Source organism: Actinia tenebrosa, unplaced genomic scaffold, assembly GCF_029948245.1.
Source record: "Actinia tenebrosa isolate PJP-AT-01 unplaced genomic scaffold, QUT_ActTen_1.0 PGA_scaffold15__27_contigs__length_11533743, whole genome shotgun sequence".
Classification (NCBI taxonomy): Eukaryota; Metazoa; Cnidaria; class Anthozoa; order Actiniaria; family Actiniidae; genus Actinia; species Actinia tenebrosa.
In genome coordinates, this window is record NW_028292575.1 from 6,163,893 (window position 1) to 6,187,709 (window position 23,817).

General features: G+C 38.9%; 4 protein-coding genes across 6 annotated transcripts in view; 1 reads left to right on the forward strand and 3 right to left on the reverse strand.

The window, feature by feature from the left end:
* The window catches only part of LOC116293500 (ornithine decarboxylase-like), a 29,833-nt gene extending 14,598 nt beyond the window's left edge, over nucleotides 1-15,235 (reverse strand). For 2 of the 3 annotated variants that reach the window (XM_089030431.1, XM_089030434.1), the window contains exon 1: nucleotides 15,116-15,216. Coding sequence is in view for 1 of the 3 variants with exons in the window: in XM_089030433.1 (XP_088886559.1) it covers nucleotides 15,116-15,208 (93 nt within the window). In the remaining 2 variants the exon portion in view is untranslated. Of the gene's footprint in view, nucleotides 1-15,115 lie in introns of all 3 variants that reach the window. The other variant, XM_089030433.1, reaches the window with a different exon arrangement.
* LOC148910956 (uncharacterized) lies at nucleotides 4,451-9,025 on the forward strand. Its single transcript, XM_089030430.1, has 12 exons — nucleotides 4,451-4,813; nucleotides 4,884-5,099; nucleotides 5,238-5,421; nucleotides 5,563-5,776; nucleotides 5,912-6,269; nucleotides 6,420-6,617; nucleotides 6,764-6,950; nucleotides 7,493-7,741; nucleotides 7,903-8,074; nucleotides 8,345-8,490; nucleotides 8,562-8,756; nucleotides 8,827-9,025. Exons 1-12 carry the CDS (start codon nucleotides 4,451-4,453, stop codon nucleotides 8,952-8,954), a joined length of 2,610 nt encoding a protein of 869 aa, XP_088886556.1. The 3' UTR covers nucleotides 8,955-9,025.
* LOC148910957 (uncharacterized) lies at nucleotides 8,535-10,436 on the reverse strand. Its single transcript, XM_089030435.1, has 3 exons — nucleotides 9,961-10,436; nucleotides 9,507-9,767; nucleotides 8,535-9,218 (listed from the first exon to the last, which is right to left on the reverse strand). Exons 1-3 carry the CDS (start codon nucleotides 10,419-10,421, stop codon nucleotides 9,044-9,046), a joined length of 897 nt encoding a protein of 298 aa, XP_088886561.1. The 5' UTR covers nucleotides 10,422-10,436; the 3' UTR covers nucleotides 8,535-9,043.
* Nucleotides 15,236-19,451: 4,216 nt separating the features above from the next.
* On the reverse strand, nucleotides 19,452-23,806 carry LOC116308374 (monocarboxylate transporter 4). Its single transcript, XM_089030859.1, has 5 exons — nucleotides 23,711-23,806; nucleotides 22,737-22,909; nucleotides 22,085-22,656; nucleotides 21,550-21,919; nucleotides 19,452-21,125 (listed from the first exon to the last, which is right to left on the reverse strand). The coding sequence occupies exons 2-5, from the start codon at nucleotides 22,897-22,899 to the stop codon at nucleotides 20,920-20,922; spliced, it is 1,311 nt and encodes a 436-aa protein (XP_088886985.1). The 5' UTR covers nucleotides 22,900-22,909; nucleotides 23,711-23,806; the 3' UTR covers nucleotides 19,452-20,919.
* Between the last annotated feature and the right edge of the window lie 11 nt (nucleotides 23,807-23,817).

A 23,817-nucleotide genomic window follows, 5' to 3' on the forward strand; every position in this document is an offset into this window, starting at 1 on the left:
CTTTACAATCGATTGCAATTGTTAGCACCTCCAAAACGTACACAGATACTAACAAATTATAGAATCTTCTTGTCTCCTTTAATCGTACTTTTTTTGGTTCTTTTTGAGTCTACACGTGTCTACATGTATATATTATCTCATTACCATTTACGTCATTTTCACCACGTGACACTCTCCCCTGCTTTGAAAGGTCACCATTTTTTAAAAGCTTAGTGAGTCCTAGCGATACCTCCTTGATAAATACCGGGGTGATCAGTCCCAGCGCCATATCACTCCTCGCTCTTTCCACTCACTTTCTTGCTCCTGTGTCTAATTATCATACATAATTAATTTTCTGGTGGTTACAACACCCTAACATTTGCTATCTTATGATGCGTTACAAGAGAATTCATGATTTTTTTTATTTTTATTTTTTTGATACTAAGTGTTCATAAGTGTTCCTATGTTTTTGTATATGACATGAGTATGTGAATATCTCTGCCGGCTATCCATAAGCCAAAGGTACAGTGTTCAACAGGTGCCAAGGAGGATTCACTGGGTGCCAAGGTAATCCGCAGTACTGCATCTGGTAAATGCCGTGGTTATACTGGAGTGGCAGGCTTGGGGGATATACCATTTGTTGGTATGGTGGTATTTGCACACTGTGAACCTGGATGAACCCATACCGTTCAGGTGGAGCACGTGCTCTTCGTGGGTACTGGTTACCTGTTCTTCCTATTCCATGCTCTGGTTCAGGTGGCGCCGTGGTCTCTACCTGATTTGCTGAGTTCTCTTGAACTGCATCGTGTTCCCCTGCAGGACGTTCCACTTCAGATCTCTCCCCCTCCAGTTGTAGAGAATCACCTTGTTCATCATGAATATCCTCAATGTCACTATCTGACATGTTAGAAGAGTCATCAGGTGATTCTGGTTCCTGTTGTATGGGGCTTTGTCGTGCTGGCTGTTGTTGGACGTGCTGTGCGGGTTCTAGGTAGTCGCAGGGAAAGAGCAGGTTTCGATGCAGGAGTCTCGAGTTACCCTCGCGGTCTTCTCGCTTCACTTCATACACCGGGCCCGTCCCCTTTCGGTTTACTACCACGTATACAGTATCTTCCCAGTACGAACGAAGCTTGGCTGGTCCCCCTCGAGGCGTGAGGTTTCGAACCAGGACACGGTCTCCTGCTTGAAGCTCCGTGTAGTTAAGTCGACGATCATAGTAATCTTTGCTCCTCTCGTTACACTTTGCTACATGCTTCCGGGCTATGTCGTATGCTGATTGCATCGTTGACTTCCATTGTTTAACGAATTCTCTTTGGGGGAGAGATGCACCTTCAACCTCTCTACCGATGATTAGGTCGATAGGTAATCTTCGCGTTCGGCCATAGAGCAAATAGAACGGCGAAAAACCTGTACTAGCATGTGGGGTACAATTATAGGCGTGGACAACTTTGTTAACGGAATCCTTCCACTTGCTTTTCTTGTCCTCTGGCAAGGTCCGCAGCATTCCCAGCAACGTTTGGTTGAAACGCTCTGTTTGTCCATTTCCTTGTGGATGGTATGGTGTAGTCCTGGCGTGTTTGATACCGCTTAACTTTTCCAGTTGCGAGAAGAGGTGGTTTTCGAATTCTTTCCCCTGGTCATGAAGAATTTTCGCTGGAAACCCAAAGCGTGGGATGAGATCGTTAAAGATTTTGTCAGCGACAGTCCTGGCAGACTTATTCTTTGTGGAGTACGCTTGAGCAAATCTTGTAAAGTGGTCAACGACGACTAATATGTACTCGAAGCCGCCGGCGCTCTTCTCCAGGTGAACAAAGTCAACAGAAATAAGTTCGAAGGGCGACGATGACGTCAGGTGTTGCATCGGGGCACGAGTCGGAAGTTGAGGACGACGCTGTTTGAGGCAGTGACATACCTTAGTGACGAAATGAGTTATGTCATCTTGCATCCCGGGCCAAAAGAACCGTTCCCTTGCCAGGCAAATCACTCGGTCTGCACCCAGATGACCCATTTCTTGGTGGAGTTCTTTGTAGACTAAAGAGCGCTTACAGTGAGGCAGGACCAGTTGATTATAATTTGTTGTTCGTCGACGTAACAGACCGTCGTCGCTCACCTCCAGCTTCGTCCATTCTCTCAGTAAAGCTCTTGTCGACCGCGATTCAGTCATTAACTTACGACGTGATGGGCGTCGTCCCACACGTTTCAGCTCCAAGACTCTGCTAATGGAGAGATCACTTTGTTGTGCCATCTTCAAGTCGCTAATTGTTATTCGGCTGCCATCAACATCTATCAATGATGGCTGATCCATGACATCAACCCGGTTTGTAACTGAAGCTATCCACGTGGTGTCTCCAGTTCCTAATGCTGTTACTCCAACAAGAGTTGCGTTGACTTCGTCACGTGATGTGGTGTTATTATAGCACGTGTCGAGTTGTCCCATGTCCATTGGCATTCGGCTTAAGGTATCAGCGACGGTGTTCGAACTTCCAGGGTGGTATTTTATGGTGAAATTAAAGTCCGTAAGCTCCCCGATCCAGCGGTGACCTGTAGCATTCAGTTTTGCAGTAGTCTGGACATAGGTCAGAGGGTTGTTATCTGTGTATACAGTAAACTTGGGTGCGTAATATAAGTAATCTCGAAAATGTTCACACACCGCCCACTTTAACGCCAAAAATTCGAGTTTTCCTGAGTGCATGTGATAGTTGGATTCCGCGGGTGTTAGAGTACGTGATGCGAAACCAATCGGTTTCAATTTACCGTCCTGCTCCTGGTATAATGCAGCTCCCAGACCATCTTTGGACGCATCTGTAAACAAGACGAAAGGGATGTTCCAGTCTGGGTAACTAAGGACCTGTGGTGACGTTAAAGAGTCAATAAGGCTGTTGAGAGCCTGTTGGTGTCGTTCTTCCCATTTAACTACAGTCGATGAGGCTGTACGGTCCTTTGTCTGTTTTGGCCCCTGCAAAAGCTCAAATAAACATTTCGCAGTTTGTGAGAAGTTAGGTATGTATTGCCGGTGATAACCTAACAGTCCTAACAGTTTTCTCACATCGGACACGGATGTTGGTTGACTCTTCTTTAGTGCGAGTACGGCTTTGATGTGAGTAGGATCAGGTCGATGCCCGTCCGCCGACACGATTCGACCGAGACACGTCACCTCTCTTTTGAACATTCTACACTTCCTAGGCTTTAGTTTCACGCCATGTTCGCGGAGACGGCGCAAAACGAGGCGAATATGCTCCACATGTTCCTCAAATGAGCTGCTAAAAACGATAACATCGTCAATATAGGGGATACAGATTTCATCCCTGAGTCCCGTTAAACAATGTTCCATAAATCTTTGATACTCGGCTGGGGCGTTTTTCAGGCCAAATGGGATTCGAACCCATTCGTACAAGCCCCAGGGGCTAACAAAAGCCGTAAGATGTCTTGACTCTTCTGAAATAAAGCCCTGGTGGTAAGCTTTTCCTTGGTCTAGCATGCTGAACCACTGGTTACCACCTAAGCTTTCCAGGATTTCTTGTACGCGTGGAAGTGGATGTCGATCTGAAAAAGTTTTCTTATTAAGCTCACGAAAGTCTACGCATAAGCGAAGATCACCGTCCTTCTTTCTGACGCAAACTACTGGCGAAGAAAATGATGACCTGGATTGACGAATCCATCCCTTATTTAACAAATCCTCAATATAGTTTTTGACTTCTGCGTACAATGGTCTTGGGATCCTAGAATATCCTCGATTCACTGGGTCGTTAGCCGTCAGGTGAAGATTCATTTGCAACTCTGGTATGCAGCCGATGTCTGCATCTTCTTTGGAAAATGATTCCTCCTCTTCAATTAGCATTTTTGTAGCTAACGTTTTTTGTTCTTCCGTGAGATCTCCGAGATCAATCTCCGATAGTGGGCCAGTTAAGATAGCTTGCTCGTCACAATTTGATTTCAAGATGTCCGACACTGAACTAGATTTAGCTGAACTGTTGTCCGCTCTAATACCATTAACACCGGACCGACGTACATTTTTCTCTTCTGCGAGTTTAACTTCAACGGGCGTTACCGAGCGTACAAGGTGTAGTTTGCCTAGTACAGTTCTGCTTTTCAGGAAGATATCATGTTTAGAGTTATTCTTTACTTCAACTTCTACTCGACAAGACTTCCCGCGTTTTAAAGTGCACCTACACCCTATTTTTTTCTGATCTGGAGTAAAACTTTAAGGCACAAAAAGCACATTTGTGGAAAAATTTTTTAGATCCATCAAAACGGGAATTTTTGGTGCTCTGTCAAAGATTGAAAAATTGACCATTTTAGCCGAAGTAAGTGAACCATGGCCGTAATTACAGAGGAGATTGGGGCGAGCGGTGTGTGACGTCACCACAGGCCAACACAACCAAAGATTACCACAGATTCTATACAGATTTTTCTAGACTATTCGCTTGCTTTTATCAAATTTCTTAAATACGTTTTATTTCCAAACGCTAAAATGCCCAACAAATGTGTAGTTTGGGGATGTAGCAACGTTCCAAATATTCCTGAAGGGATTGCCCTTCATAGTATTCCGTATTTTAATGATGAAAGACCCGAGGCCAAGAAGCGAAGGACTAGATGGATAAAGTTTGTAAAGGTGAAGCGTGCAAAGTGGGAGCCTACAAGGAACTCGTGCATATGTTCTGTGCATTTTAGAGTAGAATCATTTGAGCGAAGATTTACAACTCTTGCTACCTTGGGAAAACCGGCCATCCCTCGACTGAAACGAGACAGTTTTGGAGTGAATGTTTACCCCACGCTACATGCTGGTCAACTAGACTCGCCAAAGAAACAGCAAACATATCGCAATCGAAGAAAGGTAAAAAACTCAGCTAAAACATTTACTGCAACCTTCTTATGAAACTAATAAAGTGTATTTTTCGTGATAGACTTTAAGAGAATCATTAAAAAATGCCACCGTGTCGACTGCTGCTTCTAAAAGCGTCCCCAGTAGTACTGCACATCAAGATCATCATGATGACGCCACTGTCGAAGACCCTGGTACAACTGAACCAGTCAGCGAGCCTGAGCCTATGCTCTTGCCTGTGGCACAAAGAGAAGAGGTTTTAGAAGTTGCTCCTGTCTCTAATACTGAAGATATTACGGTGATTATTATTACAACTTAGTCTTATGGGCTTTATTACTCATATGTTTTGAACACGAGTCATTGTTTATGGTAGAGTAAGGATGATTGTTTACATAATACAGTGTAGCTCAATCGACTATCGATTTTCTTTCACCAGAGTGCCGAGAACAGGGAGGACGAAAATGTCGATTTCATGGAAACGGAGGAGACATCGAGTACTAGAGACCCTACGACTGGTGAAGCCAAATGGCAAAAAGAAAGGAGACTGCTGAGAAACCAAGTAATATCCCTGAGATCACACCTGAGGAAAAGGAAGCTTGAATGCAGAAGGCTTACAAGACGTAAGTAATGTAGCTAGTCCTTATAAGTATGTGTGATTTTATAAGTGACAAACATTCTTAGGGTTCCTAGAAGGATATATTATACTAATATGTATTTGTGAACCTAATACTTGAAATCTTTATAAATATTATTATTATCAGGCCTTAAGAATAACAAAACGAAAAACAAGGCAACTCAGACAGTGGGTGACTCAGTTCCTCAAGAAGAAAGTGTAACTGATTCAGAGTGGGATTACGACAGTGATGACCAAAGCGAGGAGGAAGTAACAGAAGAAGAACCAGATGACAGCTATGAAACACAGTCAGAGGAGTCAGCAAATGAATCTGAGGATGATATAGAAAATTCAGCTCACAGGTGTGTTTTTCCCCTCTCTACTTTATAATGTTCATGTTTACTAATGCCATGTACAACATAATGTAGCTGCACTTCATGATACTGCTAATATACCCATTTAATATTTTTAACACATATCACATATACTTATTTCAGGGTTCAATTGAATGACACCAATCTGCGATCAGAGCCAAAGTTCATTGTTTTTCTGTCCCAGCTGTTATTGCTGTTCAAGTTTTGTCACTGTTGCAAAAGTGATAACCCCCTGGTAGAAGTGAGCCAAGTTGGGACAGAAGTTGTAATAAAAACTGCCTGCAGCAACCCAAAGTGTCTAAAGAGGGAAAATGTCTGGCACAGTCAACCAGTGATACCAGGTTGGGGTGTACCAGCAGGGAACTTTCTCCTTTGCATGGCAATCCTTTTGGCTGGGGGATCAATCTCCAAAATATCAAAAATCTTTGCACACATGGGTCTTGGTTGTGTGTCGATGACTACGTTCTTTAAACATCAAAGAGTGAGTGTTGGTATTATATATTGTACTATGTTTGTCATAGGTAGTTTATAATGATAATGGTACAATCAGTTAAGATAAACAAACAAATGCATCTTCTGATCGAAGATGGAGAAGAAATAGCATTATATGGATTTTGTATTTTATTTGCAGACCAAGCTGTTCCCTGCAATACATATGTACTGGAAAAGCTACCAGAAGAAGATGCTTGACAACATAAAGTCCATGGGCAGTGGTGTTGTACTAGCAGGTGATGGACGGCATGACAGCATGGGGCACAGTGCAAAATATGGTGCATATACCATGTTTTGTTGCACTGTCCCCATGATTATACATTTTGCATTAATTCAGGTGAGACATGAACTTTATCAGTAGGACTCTCTTTTGAACCATCTATAATAAAAATAGCAGTTAATATCAATTACTGCCATCTTTATTTTTCATGAACCACAAATTTTGTTTCAGCAAACAAATATTTTTTATTTCATTGCCCGCAGAGGAACCAAGTGGGAAATAGTCCTGCAATGGAGTTTGAAGGCTTCAAACAATGCATGGATTACCTAATAGGATATGGGATTGTGATCTTAACATTTATATCTGACCGACACACTGGTATTGCTTGTCACATGAAGAAGGTGTTGACAAACATTGTCCACTACTTTGATTTATGGCACCTTAAGAAAAGTGAGTTATGAGTGACTTCATTATTGCTTTGATTTGTATGCAAATGACCAATATACAGTATATGCAGAATAGTTAGTGTGATTACTATATCCAGGGTAACTTGATAAACTAGAATTATTAGCCAATCATATGGTAGCATTAAGTTCGAAATTCTTACCGGTCAATTTTATACAATTGGCCACGGTTTCATTAGCCGCACTGTAATATTAAACCTGTCAGTGATTTATTATTATGAAACCGTTATTGCAATGAGTAGATATAGAGCATACTTGCCCTGACGCATGAAAAGTTTATATATAATCCTGAAGCAAGATGATTTTTTACCACCCGTTACTAGACTATAGTCCTTTTCACTTTGTTTATGTTCACTAACTATGACTATTGTTCCTGTATTCTCTAAGGAATCAAAAGTTTTGATGTGAAAGAATTTTAAAAACTATTATGGCATAGAGTCGGGGGTAAAATATCATCTCGCTTTAGGCTTATTAGATTTGAATACATGTGCACTACCACTACATGTAGATTAATTTTATGCATTTCAGAAATCAGGAAAGTCCTCACAAAAATTTCTAAAGAAAAGCATTATGAAGAAGTAAAGGAGTGGATAAAGCCCTGTGAGAGGCATCTGTACTGGAGTGCCACATCTACTTCAAATGGTTCTGGTACTGTGATCTGGGCAAAGTTTAAATCTTTTCTCAGTCACATAGTGAATGTTCACAATAGCCTAGATGATCCAATTTTTAACAAGTGCAATCATGGGATACTTCAACCCAGACGTTGGTTATCTAAAGGTACATTTTGCATAATGTATTCTATTTGGCTTTAAGTTTCATAAAGTCCAAACTAAACTATTGTCATCTTGTGTAAAGTTCTCACCCAAGAAGTAAGCAGGAGTGTAAGATTATTAATCTCAAAATTTAAAACACTTTCTAAGCTACCTTTTTTTCTTTAGGGTCAGAGGTGTATGAAAAAATTTGTAAAGCCTTGACAAAAGATTCTCTGAAAAAGGGTATCCAGCAAGCTTCCCCTTGGGCGCAGACCAGTTGCTTGGAAGGATTCCATTCCCTCATCAATCAGTTTGCTCCCAAAATGATTGCATATTCATATGTTGGAATGTATTGCCGGTTTGTATTTAGAATTTTAGCGAGAAACCTGATTGATAAATAAGATCACCAAATTTGGGTTATATATGTAAAAAAAATATGAATAGGACGCCCAAACAAAAATAGATTGCTTTCTAGAGACACGAAAATATCTTTGAAATAAAGAGAGTTTGAAAAACATATATGCCATAGGATTCAATTTTAGATAACTTGGGAGTCCAATGAACCCCAAAGGTAAAACCCTGTCAAATCCAACTGCATATGTTTAAAATTTGGATATTTTCTTTTCAGACACATTCTTGCTGCTATGCATTTCAACCTTAATCTTCGGAGAGAGGTAGAAACAACGGGAGGCAACAACAGACAAAAGGTGGTTTATCCCAAGTTCAAAAATGGAGAAGCCACGATAAGGGATGTCAGAGTAAAACCAGACTATGGTAGGCTATGTGTTGTGCTTCAAGGGTTACATTTTTGTCACTCATAATTTTAAACTCAATTTTTATTATAGGTTACGTGGAAGAAATTTTCCAGACGTTCATGAATTCATCAAAAGAAGACTTGACTGCTGCACAAGATGAATTAAGACAGATGACCCCAGCACCAATGAATTCAATGCTGGAGAAGCAGCCAAGAGAGGAGGCTCTTCAAAAGCACTTGCACAGGAAAAGCATTGTGGTTGAGGATGTTCCTCCTACTTGTGCAGGTACTTTTTACATCTTAGCTAAATTTATAAATTTTATATTACTTATACATTTTTAATATTTTTTCTTTAGATGTCCCTGAACAAAACCAACTAACAAGTAGAGAACATGCCAAGAGAGCCCCACATTGCAGCCTATGCAAAAATCCTATGAAAGGACACAAGAATGTCATTGACTGTCCAAAAAACCAAAGAAATTAAAAAAAACATCGACTATTAAAACACTAAATTGTTTCATCTACAAAATTTGTATTAAATACTTTTTATTTTTATATCTTGTCATTGTGCAGTCAAACTAAAGGCTCAAGATCCATTTCAAACCCACTGTGTAGTTCATCTTCAGAAATTCTGAAACATTCTCTGATGCGTGTGTAAGCACAGGCTGGTAGTGGAATTCGTCTCTTGTATCCCAAATACCCATGCACTAGTCTTGTGAACTCCCTATATGCAATGCTACGAAGGAAGCTGGAATGTCAATAATGAATCAGTTTAGTGTGTGATTACAACAAAATTATGATCAATAACTAATGAATATAAAATAGTTTGATTTATTAAGGTAATTTCATGAGTTTGGGGGTTGGTTCACTGCAAAAATTATCATATCCCATGCAATCCTTGGAATTAATGTCGAGAAGGACAAACTGCTTTATAAAAATATTTTTGGCATATTTAACTTTTTATTGATAAGGTTTTTTCATAATTTCTTTGGTTAAAGTATAATGTGTACATAAAGAAGCCACAAATTCAGCTTACCTTTCCTCTGATCCTGATTGTTGATATCTTTTCCGATCTCTGGTTTTGTACTTATCAGCTGCTAGCTTAAGACTCCATTTTTGGAGACATACTGCTGAGAAGCCAGGATGTTCGGTTATGCAGTTCAGCTCGGCATTTTCATCAAGGTCTTGAAGGACTTCTTGAGAATGGAGAGCTTCGTCGCATCCGTCGAGTTCTTTGCAGCAATAGCATTCGCTTATATTTACTAGCATCTCAGTAGAGCAATTGCCACACTTGCACCTTCAAAACAAACAGTAAAAACACGAATGTTCAATGTACACGTAACAAGAAACTGTAAAGCTTACAAAAGTCGCAATCTTGGTTAGTGTCATCCTCGAGCTCATTCAAAAACATTGTTTACGGTTTGGCGAAACCGCTCTCGCATTATAAATTCACGGGGCGCTTTTATGTTTCAATAGCACAGAAAACTCACCATTCGCTTACTACGCTAACGGCAGTCAATCGTTTGTGAAGCATTTCCTCAATCTTGGCATTTTCTCGTTCAGTATTTTCATACTGTCTCGTCCATTCTTCGTCTGCCAGAGGTTCTCCTGAATGATGCCCTTCGTACCACTCAGAGGTATCATCATTTCCTTCGACTGACAAATATTCTCCTGAATCGGACTGCTCAGAACAGTCAAAACATTCGTCCTCAACATCGTATTCATCTTGTAAGTCAAAAGATGTCTCTAGATCAGAGTTATCAGAGTCCATCTTCACGAATTTGTCTTCAAAAATCTCTTGTGTTTCAAAAGTACTCGATCTGTTTACTAACTTTCGTGCACCAAGCAACAAGTCATGGCCTGGGGTGACGTCACACTCGGACCCAGACTCCCGCTTTGATTCTGCGGTAATGGACCACGCATTTCGTATTTTTAAAACAATTTTTCGCATTCAATTTTTTTTTCAAATGTGACCGAAATACCACAAAACATTTTAAAAAGTTCCGTACAAACAGTTAAGAATATTAAAAAAATAGGGTGTAGGTGCACTTTAAGCTCACGATAGTCTCATTAATTTCAAGACCGGAATGGATTGTCCCGTCCACTTCCGGTTCAAACAAAGCTGGTGCATTGACATCAAGACTTCCGGTATTTGCACGACAGGTTACAAGTACTGTTTGATTCATCGGAATAATAATATCTTGTTTAACAGTTTTCAGGTTACACAGTTCCGTTTGGCTAGTAGATTGTATAAAGTCAATAAGTCCCGCAACATTTTTACTTGCATTTCCAATGAATGAAGAAGATAACACAGAATTCAAGATATTTACATCAGTTCCATTTTGACTAACAAAGTTATTAACGACTTCTTCGATTATATTAAATCCAATGATAGGCAAATCAAGAGGTTTTTGTGATACCAGAAATGGTGTAGCTACATGGCAGGAATCGTTCGAATCATTCAGTTCAAAATCAATCTCTACCCATCCCACAAATGGAAATTGGGTTCCGTTAGCGGCTTTTAAGTCTAGTTTTGAATCACCAATAAGTTCTGACAATGGACGTATTTCTGCTGTCGGATAATTGGTTATCACAAAATCTTTTGACACTACAGACACTTGGGCACCAGTATCCCACAGTGCGTTACAAGGTACATTATTCAAAGAGCAAGAAATTGTGCACTTACTTCCAACCAGTTTAATCAGTGATGTCCGTTGCTTTGGTGTTAGATGACTGACGAATATTCCACTTTCCCACTCGGCGTCTTCTTCATTACTCGCTATCGTAGAATATTGGGACACGTCAATATCTGCTACTCCCTGTCCCTCGGTGGCAGCAGATGTCCGTTTCCCTGGTTACGCTGTTTACATCCACGAGCCAAATGGTCGCTCGAACCACATTTGAAGCAATGGTTACATTGGCTGATGTTTCTTTGTTCGCAATCCTTACATGTTTTTCTTCTTCTTTGATGTTCTTTCGCTGGCTTATCATTGTTAGGCGGCGCACTAGATTTTGACTGTTCTTGGACCTTGGCATTTAACTCGGCTATTTGCGCCTGCAACGCTTCAAGAGTTGACATAACCTTTGACATTTCTCTGGCTGATTTTTGGCTGTTGTCATTTATTGAAGACACAGTTACTTTGTTTCCCGTGCGACTTGTGTTGAACTTTAGTTGCCTCTCTCCCTCCACGGAAACTATTTTATTGAGTGTCTCCATGAGTTCCTCGTCGCTGGATTCGCCAGTTTTAAGAACAAATCTGAATTTGTTGCGAACAGTCTCGTCACGCAAGCCAATTTCAAGTGCATGAGTAAACAGAGATTGTACCAAAGTTGCATCGTATTTCAGTGAGTCGTCAGCTTTAGATGCGAAGATTATTCTTTCCCTCAGTGAAAGCGCTCGTAGCAGAAAGTCTTGTGGGCTTTCTTTTGTGTCTTGTACTAGATTTGTTAACTCCTGGTATAGTTCCGTTGACGATTTCTCCCGGTAGTGTACCCTGATGATCTGACGAAGCTTTTGTAATGTGATCTCTGTCATCATTTCTAAATAGTCTTTCAGCTTCGAATTCGGGCTTATTGCTCGAATGACTGCATCGACTATCTCGTTTTCCTTATGTCCCCTCATTAAAGCATTGTCTATTTGTCGCATTAGTCCAACAAACGATACTCTGTCCTTACTGTCCCCTCCAATCGTTCCGGCTATTTTAAAATCTCTCCTCAGGTTTAAATTGAGTAATTCTCTCATGGCATTGTTTACACTATCCTGAGTCATTGGCGTTGACGCATTAGCAACGTTGGAATTGGTGATTTCCTTCGCGCTGTCTCCAGCTGCTAGTGGCGTTTCTTTAGATACAGAATTGGTGTTTTCCTTCACGCTGTCTTCAGCTGCTAGTGGTGTTTCTTTAGATACAGACTGCTCATTTTGAATCTCAGCATGTGTATTTGATTCCTGAGTACTGCTCGCTGCAACATCCACGTTACTCACGTTTTCGGACACGATCCCCCACACATCGTTTAGGAATTTTTGCAGGTCGTCCCCTTCAAATTCCTCGGTGCTCAACTCGAATCGTTCCCTCAGCTTCTTAACTTTATATCGGCGACTCGGTTGGCCGCTGATATCCACTTTAAGAAACTCCCCAAGCGTTGCGAGTTGATCCGCGTTCAGTGTGTATAGCTTCTCCTCGATCTTAAGCTCTAATTCCTCCATAGTGAATGTGTCCGATGATCAATCCTTATATAAATGGTTTCCAATACGTCTGAGCCCCCAAAAATATGTTTGCACCTCCAAAACGTACACAGATACTAACAAATTATAGAATCTTCTTGTCTCCTTTAATCGTACTTTTTTTGGTTCTTTTTGAGTCTACACGTGTCTACATGTATATATTATCTCATTACCATTTACGTCATTTTCACCACGTGACACAATCAATACTTACTAACATTTTTATTGATTTTGTGCCGGCAGAAAGCATAGACTATTCGCCAGACAAAAACGAGCAAATCTTTAACCTATCCCAGACAAAAAGGATATCCTATCCCAGACAAAATGTCAAAAAAGTATACCCTACCCCAGACCCAAAAGCCGAAAAACCATACCCTATAGGGCGGCACATACCCGTATAGCAAATATAGAAATATAGGGGATTACCCCCCCCGGGCTTGGGTATAAGAAAAAAAGCCATTTGCCGTGAATATAGCGTCATTTACTTGCAATACCACTACTAGACGTTTTGCCCACTTTCCCTTGATCAGTTCATTAGCACCAATTGTCTTGCTATTCTCATGAGGGAATTACACATTTCAATAAGAAAGAAAATTCGCAAAGCATTCTGGTTGTAGTAGTAGTAAAATTCTCATGGAAATTGCTTATTGGAGAGTTAGGAATATATGTAGATATGTGTAGAGGGTATAGTAGCAGGAATGAAAAGAAAGAACAAAAAAAGAAGAATAGACACGAGAAAAAAAAAAAAAAAAAAAAAAAAAAAAAAGAAAGAAAGAAAGAAAAAAACAATCAAACAAAGCAAAGAACGAAGTAGCAAAGAAAAGAACGAAGAAAGAAAGAAAGAAAGGGAAAACATAGATCGAAAGTTTTCAGTTGAGAAAAGAAGATCGATAGAAACGAAGAAACAGTGCACTACTGTTAAACAAAGAAATGATATGTGGAGCATGTGAAATGCATGGGAAAACATTACTCTAAATCTAAAATTGTCTATTGCAAAAACATTGCATCACGACGAATATATCCACATTTTTATATATTCTCAGTGCTCCACTACTAAATAAAGAATCGATGCGCGAAAACATTACTCTAAAGCTAAATTGATGTAAATTTTGCGAAAATTGGTTCACGTACACCACGACTGATGAATATGATACGTGGCTGAAACGAAATGGAAAAACGTTAGCATTGCTCCAAATTGGTCTGTTCCAAAAAAGAAAAAACACATGTGTCTTCTCAGTGCACAACCGTTAAACAAAGAAATGATACGTGTTGCATGTGAAATGGAAAAACATTTACTCCAAAGCTAAATTGGTCTCTTGGAAAACTTTGCACAGCGATTAATATATCCATCTTCTCAGTGCACCGCTGTTAAACAAAGAAATGATACGTGGTGCATGTAAAATTGGAAAACATTACTTAAAGCTAAATCGGTCTCTTGGAAAACATTGCATGGTGATGAATATAGACGATAAGGTCCACAAAAAACAATCACAAGAATAAATATCTAAAGAACCTAGATATTTTTACATTTCAAAATGCGCGAAAACTGTAAATTATTGTTCAAAGCTATTGACATCTAGGAGAATTCGGACCACTTCGGCCTTTTTTAGATCAAGCAGAGCGAATCATGCAATGGCTTCTAATATTATCTGCTTCAAAATCTGGACTATGACCATGATTTGTGTCTTTTATGAAGGAGACTTGCTTTAGCATATTGGAAGTATAAATGGTGAGTAAATTTTCTAGTCGAGGTTTTCTCCTGTGCTTCAAGGGAGAAGGCACACGAGAAGGCATATTGAACATAGAAACTTCAAATTGAAAAATCTTGTTCACAAGGGATTGATACATGGCGCGATTTAAAATAATGAAAAGACGCACAGCCTTACGGTCTATTGTTTTTATTTAGCAAGAATGAAGGCTTTAAATTTGATAATCTTCTGAGACAGCACCTACAGTTAAAAGTCAACAACTAAGTTCTAAGCACTAAGTTTTTGAAAGCCTCATTTGGGTTCCAGTTTGACTAAATAAAATATCTCCACCTCAAAATAATGGGAACTTTAACATGACGCACAACTTTAAAAACTATTGTTTTTATCTGGCAAGTATGGAGGCTTTAAATTTGATAATTTCATAAATATCGTCAGGCATTTGATAGAAATCATTTACAGTTAAGAGTCGACAACCCGCTCAGGCCAGAAAAATACTAAGCTATTAAAAGTCTCATTTGGGTAAAGGATTCAGTTGCCATTTGTCTGTCTCCGTGCCTTTATTCTGAATATATGTATATATGTGTGTGTGTGTATATATGTGGACCCGAAAAAATTGCAATATGATCCCCTAGTTACATTATGGTTGAACATAAAGCCCAAAGGATGAAATCTTTTGCAATGGCACAAATTGGTTTATATAAGGTGTGTAAATACCTGACTTGAAGGCGTATGCTTGGAGTTGTTATCTTCACCAAGAGAAGAGAGAAAGGTATTGTTTTTGAACAAATAACATCTACTTATAATCATGATTAGACTTACGCAGTGATGTGATTGGAGGGTTTTGACCGAAGTGTACTTGGTAGGCTGTGATTTGAAAACACGTGCTTGCGGTCTACTTTTGACTGTCTAGCTTGATAAACATGATATTCCGTACGTGAGATGGATGTTGAAAAGAAATGCAATACAATACCGTTGTGTTCCTTGGTAACAGACTCGTTTTCTCAGGTTATCCTTATTTCAGTAACTAAATATCCACAAATATCATCAGTAAAGCAAAGATTGACAACTTCAACAATACGAAAATGCACTTTGAAATTCAAGGGAACTTCACTGGAACACGTCAATATCCAACACAAAATCGAGGCTTACCCTGAACGACAGACAACTCGAAACTCGAGTATTTGTAAGAAAGTTTATTATGCAATACCAACACTGATAACTTCGTTCCATATATAGTTAACTTGTATAGTTAAAGTGCAAATGAACCCTTCGACAATACTTTCAGTACTGATTCTACATGAAGTAAATAGTTGATTGGTAAAATATTTCTTGATTTGAGTGATGCGTTTCTAAGTTATGAAGGTTTATACTTCCAATATGTTAATGAGGTACTTTAGCCATTTTATTAGAAATGATTTATTCAAATGAATTGTATTGTTTTCGCTTGCATTTCTGACCTGCTCCAGGAGTAAACAATATAGTAAAAGTGCGAGAGGCTAAAGCTCTTAACGTGAAATTAAAGTTTAAAGAAATATAGCGATTTGAAAAGGGAGAATGGTTTGAAAGGCTTTTTTCACATGACATGGAATATTTTCCGGAAGAATCACGGAAGTCATATAGACCCCTAGTAGCTCAGCCAAGCAGAGGGCTGGATTCGTGATAGACCGTTATATTCAGCATGGCGGAGGAACTGTGAAGGCGGGACTATCTGGACTATTGCCCAAGGTTTTTGAATAGGATTTAGAAGCGAACGGTTTTTATAAAAAGTCTTGTATTGATAAAAATTTTTTCACAGGCAGCCCAAGCACTGCAATACAGTGCTTATAACAGCTAAGTCTAATCATGATTAGTCCCCTCTAATTATGTTATTAGTAAATGTTACGTTTCCTCAAAAACAATAACTTTTTCTTTTTTCTTGGTGAAGATAACCACTCAAAACAAAATACAGGTATGTATACTAGATTTCTTGTAAAATATCTTTCTGTTCCTCCGAAAAAATATCTTTTGGGCTTAGTTTTTTTTTAGTATCTAGGAGATCGTATCGTATTAAGAAAAGACCAACGCTTATACAATCAACTATCAAATGAATACTTAACCATAATGAGCGGGAACATGCAATCAAACTTGAATCGACCAAAATCGAATTTTCATGGCACAAGTCAAAAAATCGATTTCGCTCATATTTTGTTTTTAGATAGCCCTCAGTGTAAAATAAATCGAGGTGTTGTTAGCTTTGAAAGACAAAAAATTTTCCCCACGAAATTTACGAAAATAGATTCCGCCCAAATGCAGGGGGAAAATGACCGACGAGGTCAAGGAATTTAGTACAAAAATAAGCGCATCCTACAGCTAAACTACTTAACAATTTTTTCGGTTGGTACTTATTACCGAAGGAATAGGTATTCATCTTGCTTTTCGTTGTATTTATTCTAGAATATTTGGCGATTTAAGATTCGAAATAATTTTTCTACCGTGTACACTTTTTCCAAAGTTTAAAAATGCAAATTAAAGCCTTAAAATACTGCATATAACACAGGCCCGTAGCTAGGGGGGGGGGCGGGTGCAGGGGGTGCGTTTGCACCCTCCCCCCCCCCCCCCATCCCCCCCACGCGAGCTTAAGGTCCGCTTCATAAGCAAGTGAGATTTTGGCTTGTATGATATTTTCACGTAAAACTAAAAAAAATCAATTTTACTTTTTCATCTGATGATACAACAACGCTTCTCTATACACTGATTCTGGTTGATTATTAGAAAAGTATGCAACTGAAATAAAACCCGCAGCGAGAACCACTATACGCGTATATTTCCTTAATTTTTGTTCGCTCCCAATTTTACCGCCTAAGCGTCCACTGTCTAGACAAGAACATGTTTTCTCGGCAAAGTCAGACTTCAAAGTTTCACTGCCTATTAAACTCATTAGCAAATGTCTGTCAACTAATTATAGGTAATGATAGATACGATAAACCGGCACAAGATAGGCCTAGCACTCCAGCCTCTGCCATCAAGGATGTGGTTAAGGAGATGTTCCCTAATATCCACAAATTGCTCACGATCTGTTGCTGCATTCCAGCCACAAGTTGCGAATGTGAGCGAAGTGCCAGTGCCTTGCGACGACTCCATACATATCAGAGAGCCTGCATGGGGCAAGAGAGGTTGTCGTCCCTGGCACTGATGCATATCCATTACGATGCGCCCATCGTATTAACGATGTTGTTGATTTGTTTGCTAGAAAGCATCCCCGCAAACTCGAGCTAACACTTCTTAAAGATTAGAGCATAAACTCATAGCATGGTTCATATTGAATAAACCTTTCTAATATTGGACTTCCTGTGGTAAAAGGCTGTTATTGGTCAGAATTACTTTTTATTGCTCCAAATATGGTTGCTAATCAAACAATCAGTTGATTTAATAAATACACTTTTGCTACCCGTTTTAATCACCTTATGAGTTTCTGATTAGAGCCATAATGACAAAGGGAGATTTGCACGATTTAAACTATTGTTTGTTCAGTATATAATTTATCTATACCTATGCGTCCTATGGGACTTTTAAAAAATAAAGTATGTGGTTGGTCCACTTTTTGTAAATTAGCACCCCCCCAACAAAAATCCTAGCTACGGGCCTGTAAAAACTATGTGCGGAGATACCAAATTATTCAAAACCTACACCCAGAGGATTATCTAATGGATTTCTATCAGATTCAAAAGAAATATCTCTGGGCAAATCATTTTTAGCTTTCCGTTGAGGTCTTTTTACGATCTCTATTTCGCGATATTTCAACCGTAAACAGCTTGTTGCGTTAGCTCCACCGACGTGACTATAATTTTAATTGCAATCATTTCATCGCTGAATTTTGCTAAAACTAGGGGATCAAACCAAGAAAAAGACATCATAGTAATATCCAACACATTTCAATTGCGAAATATGGACATATTTTATCACATACTTTTTAAACTCATTCTATTGCGTGACACAAAGCATGCTTTGTCAGTAAAATGAACACGCAGATGAAAATCGAACAACAATAACTTTCAAACTAAATATATCAGTGAACTAACTTTATTTTATTTAGCAGCCCTTTCATTGGATTTTCAAAATATGGTTTTACTAATCCAGTAGCATTTAATAACAGCAATTTCCTTCAATAAACATTGTTTTGATAATGCATGAAACTAAAATTGAGTTGACTGCCGCAATGATTAAAATCACGTGCCATCTTTCCATGGGAAAGTTCAGCAAGCACTGTATAAACATGGAAGTGGTTTGTTCGTTTTAATAGTTCTATAGTTGGAGGTCCGTGTAGCTATGATCGAAGAGACAGAAATAAGTCAGTCGACCCGTTACCCGTCAAACGCAAGAAGCTATATCAGACAAGCTCGAACAACTAGGCAAGTCCTGTTCCTGCTCTTGAGATAATGCACTTGTCATCGGCTTCCACGAGGGGGGGGGGGGGGGGGGGGGGGACCCCGGGCAAATGTGGGGATTTTGCTTTGAGACTAGAGGAAAGCTATCTGTATTTCCCCAGATATGGGGCAAGGTTCTTAGAAAATACCCCTATATTCCACCAGCCCCTGGGGCAAAATTGTTATGGAATTGAAATAACAGATCACAAAAGTAACACAAAACAGGGGCGGCGGAAGCGGGGGGGCACTAGCCCCCCCACTAGATTTTTGGGGGGGGCCTGGCCCCCCCAGAATATAATGCCTCACACAAAAAAAAACCGCATGAGATTTGGTTATGATTACCATTATTTATTATTTTGATATTACATAATTTTCTGTATCTAAAAAATATACGATATATCTAGCGACGACTTGCATCATTTTTGTGTCTCTCAGCACAATTGCAAGTGGTTTAATGCGCGCAAAATGTTACTGATTGAAATATCACACATACACGTTTGTAATCAAGCTAAGCAGGGAGGGGGGGGGGGGTCATTTCAAGGTAATGTGAAATATTGGAGTGCCCCCCCAAAATTTTTCAGCTTCCGCCGCCCCTGCAAAACAGTAGAGTGCACACACTAAATCCATAAAATAAACTGGAGACAAGATCTTAGTAACATGTATAGCAAATAGAGCATTTGATAATATCTTAACTTTCTACAAACTCTTACTGAAATACTAAATCAGCATCTGTCTCAAGCTTTCACTTGCTGCTACAGTTGACGTGTCGCTACAGTTACTTGACCTTTAGACTCTTTGTAAGTAATTTCAGAAAATAACTTCATCAAAACCATTCTTTAGATAATGTTAGATCTTTATCATTAATTTTAAGTTGAAGTTCCAAATTAATTGTTTATCTCGATCCCACATTCCACTTAAGAGTCCAATCCAAGGAGTTAATCCAGATCCTGATTTTCCACAATTTTGAATTTTAAGGATAAAACTACAAAATTCAAGATGAGCAAGGCAAATAGGTATCAATGGTGTCATTTGCTTTCCTATTTTCATAAAAAAGTAATGGTTTTAAAAACAGGGCCGTAGCCACCGGTATGGTTGGTCCGGTTTCAACCGAACCAACTTTCGGGGGGGGGATTTCAAAAATTAAAATTTAAAAAAAATGAGAAAAATCATTGAAAAAAAGATTTAAAAATGATTAGAAGAAAAATGAATAGACATTTTCTCATGTGATATCGATGTCATTAATTTGGCAGGAAATCCGCAATATGTGTGTCTGAGCACCCCTCCCTTGAAAACCGAACTAATCAAAAGTTGGTGGCTACGGCCCTGTTTTACGAGCATCAAACATATCAACCCGCAAGGCACCGTACGCCATTACTCACACCTTCCCCTCACCAAGGGTTTAGGTACTGCAATCGGAGTTTTGGCGACAAAAACCTCACCCTAACTACCTTAAAATGGAACCAAAGTTGGCAACTTGCCAAGTTGGTTCATGCCAAACTTCTTCAGTTATACTTAGTTTTTCGCGCATGTTACAGGCTACCCATGCAGTGAACTCGCCTATAGCCTTATCTTCCTTAAAGTTTAAGCTGGACCTATTAGTGTTTAATTAACTAGACCTTTTTACTCTTTAAATTTGCAGCATTTGCCGAGCAGATAGATTAAATATTTGAGTAGAATAAATATTTGAAAGATCTTTTCACGGGATAAGTTTTGGTGAATGGAAAACAAAAGAAATAAAAAAATAAAATAGACTAAATGCAAAAGAAAATATGTAGAAAATAAAATAATAATAATAAAAATAATAATAAATAATAAAAGAATAGTGAGTTCTGATTGGCTGTGCAAGTTGGCGGCATTTTATATCTTGGACATGGTCCGATATCGAAGGAAAAGCATTGTCAGTAAACGACAACAAAAATTGCAAAACAAAAGTCAATTAATGGGAAAAAAGATATAAATTATTTACTGTACTATAGTGAGTCAGTCTGGATTTGGAAAAAACTTCCGCCTTGAAAATGGACCTTGGTTGCAGCTGCGGTTTGTATATTCAAGACCTCAGGCACAGTTTTTTGCTTATCCAGACCTCCTGGTTGATAAATATCCACCATTATTTTATTATAGAGAAGAGATGTATACAGAATTTTCTTTCTTGCACTCATCCTCATTCTCATGTAAGCATATTTCTATTTTTTCATGGCCAACTCCTTCTTTTTTGCATCTTGAACACAGAAGAATAAATGGCAAAGCAGCAGAGATCACCATCATTCCACCAATAATGTAGAAAGAGGCTATATATGATCCAAGTTCATCAGCCATGAACCCTGAAATATAATGAAATGCTGTGCTGAACAATAATTCAAGCTTGTGCCAGCTGGTATTAGAGGTAGGTATGAAACAGTGGAATCGCCTCTCACCTCTATAACCTGGGTACCAGGACCCAGGTGAGGGGGACCGTGAAGGAGGGGAAGAGGGGATAATCTTTTCCTCTCCCCCCTCCCCATGAGCATGATACTCAGGGTTCGGGTTCAATCCCTTGACTTAAGATCACATGTGTGAGGAGTTTTGTTTGTTAGGTCACACTCCCTCATGAATCAAGTGTTTTTTTTGAGGGGGAGAGGGTTTTTAGGCTTTTAGTTAGGTCAAACTCCCTTGTGATTTAAGGGTTTTTCTTTGGATTCTCCTTTATTTCTCCCTAGCCTATTAAGTAACAATAAAAGAACTATCATTCGACTGTATTCTCCTTACCGACAAATGGTGGACCTCCAGCAATGGCTACAGAGAACACCATGTAGCCCATCCCAAGACCAATGGCACTTTTTTCTGGCTCAAGTATGCTTTGTAAAAACACGTTTTGCCCTGTAATGAATCCTCCACTGATGATCCCATATGCAACTGAAAATATCACAAAATGGCTGTATTCTTTGGCAAGCGCAAAGAGAATGATAGCAATTCCCATTGCAAGTGAACATAATTGGGCCACTTGCAGGGCCGTGAACCACTTCTTGTCAATAATTTGACCAATCACAATACGAGAAACAGTGGAGGTACTACCAATGTATATGAACAGAAAGGAGGCATCTTTACTGGAGATATTAAGGTCTTTGGCAAATCGCACCTGTTGAAAAAGAAAGCATCATTGCAAACTGTTCCTAAATAAATAAGAAGAAGCTTAACCAAATTTTGCTTAATTTAACTGATATTTTTTATCAGTTCAAATTCAGGCAATTTATGAGTTATTGTCAGAGGTTAGCAAACAACAAAAATAATGATCATAACTTACCAAATGAACAATAGGAACAAAAAATCCAAAAAAAGTCAGAGTTAATGCAACAAGTCCAATGGTATAAGAAGCATTTGCAAACACTGTACAGTCCAGAATACAAAAGCAACGTTTCTGTTGTTGGACCACCCCAACAAGCCCACTGTCCACTTTTATTGGATCATAAGTAGAAGAAAAAATACAAATGAATAGCATCATTCCAGCCATTACTCTAAAGGTATTTCTCCATCCAAAGACTTCAACAAGTTTTTCTGAAATAGGGCTGATAATCATGACCCCAACACTTATCCCTGAAGCAGTTATCCCAGTTGCTAATGCTTTCTTCTTCTTGAAATACCTGGTCATAATAGTGTAACCAGTGTTAAGGATACTTCCAGCAGAAAGTCCAAACACCATTCCATAGGTAAAGTACAGAATAACTATATCATTAGCAAATGAGCTGCTAGCTAAAGAAATTGCACAGCCTAGCCCTGCTGCTATAGCAACCTTGCGATGACCAAATCGCTGGGACAGCTTGACAGCAATTGGTCCAACAAATAATGTGAAAGACAGAGCCAGTGACCCTGCCCAGGCTGAAAGAAGTCAAAAGAATGATTGTAAATGAAAAGTTATCACAAAGATAGTATAAAACATTAACCTCAGATTAACAAACCTGTTTTTTCTCTACCAGCTTTGAAATGATCTGAAAGCACTGGCAAAAATACTCCAAAACTTTGAGTAAACCCGAAATGTAACAAATTACTCAATGTAGCAGAAATGCACACCACCCAAGACCATCTTGTATCTGGTAGCCTTCTTTCACGACACCACAACATCTTAATTCACCTAATTAAATTAAAAACTTTGTTGAAAATTGGAGACAATAATTTTTGCTTATGGGCACAATTTAATATAATAATAATTATAACTTATTACTGTCTCTATTTCTTCTAGCTGGGCACAAGTGCCCTACTAATCGGGGAGACAATGATCCTGCTAATATTCACCATGGTCCTATCAAAAATATTATTTCTAGCTTGAAAAACCACAGGGTTTGAATCCCCAGCACCCCCTCCCCACCCCATTCCTCCTTTTCCACCATTATTCATGTGGTTCCTACTGTACCAGCTGTTTTGAATTTGAAAATTTTTTGAAATACAACCTTAAAACTGCAGTTCATAATGTATGGCAAAGGGGGGGGGGGCAGGTGAAATTGAGGGGGGGATCGGGAAAATTTTGGTAGGAAAAAGGGGGGATGCGCAAATTTTTAACAGGAAAATGGGGGAAGCACAATTTTTGGAAGAAGCTACAAGCCTTGCTTCGGGGGGATAGTATTTTTTTGCATGACTTTAAGGGGGGTGTTAAGAATTATTCTATTAATCATGCAGTTTAGGACTTTACACTAAGCTTAGTAAAAAAAATTAATCATATGAGTCTTATATTTATTACAAAGTTATTAGTATAAATAAATAAAGAATAAATAAAGAATAAATAATAGATGTTAACTTATGGAAATTACGTGTATGAAGAAATATTAGGCTTCTTAAATTTTCAGTAATATTTATAGGCCTCTATTAACATAGCCTTTTATCTGTTTTATTTTATCTACTTCAAGAACTTGACTTTATTTAAAATATCTTTACTTACTTATAATTTTCTTCTTTTCCCATTACTGTTCAGCATTTTTATCGAGAAACAAATGAGCAACCTGAAAGATCACTACGTGCAGCGGCCATTTTGGAAAGTAACACAGG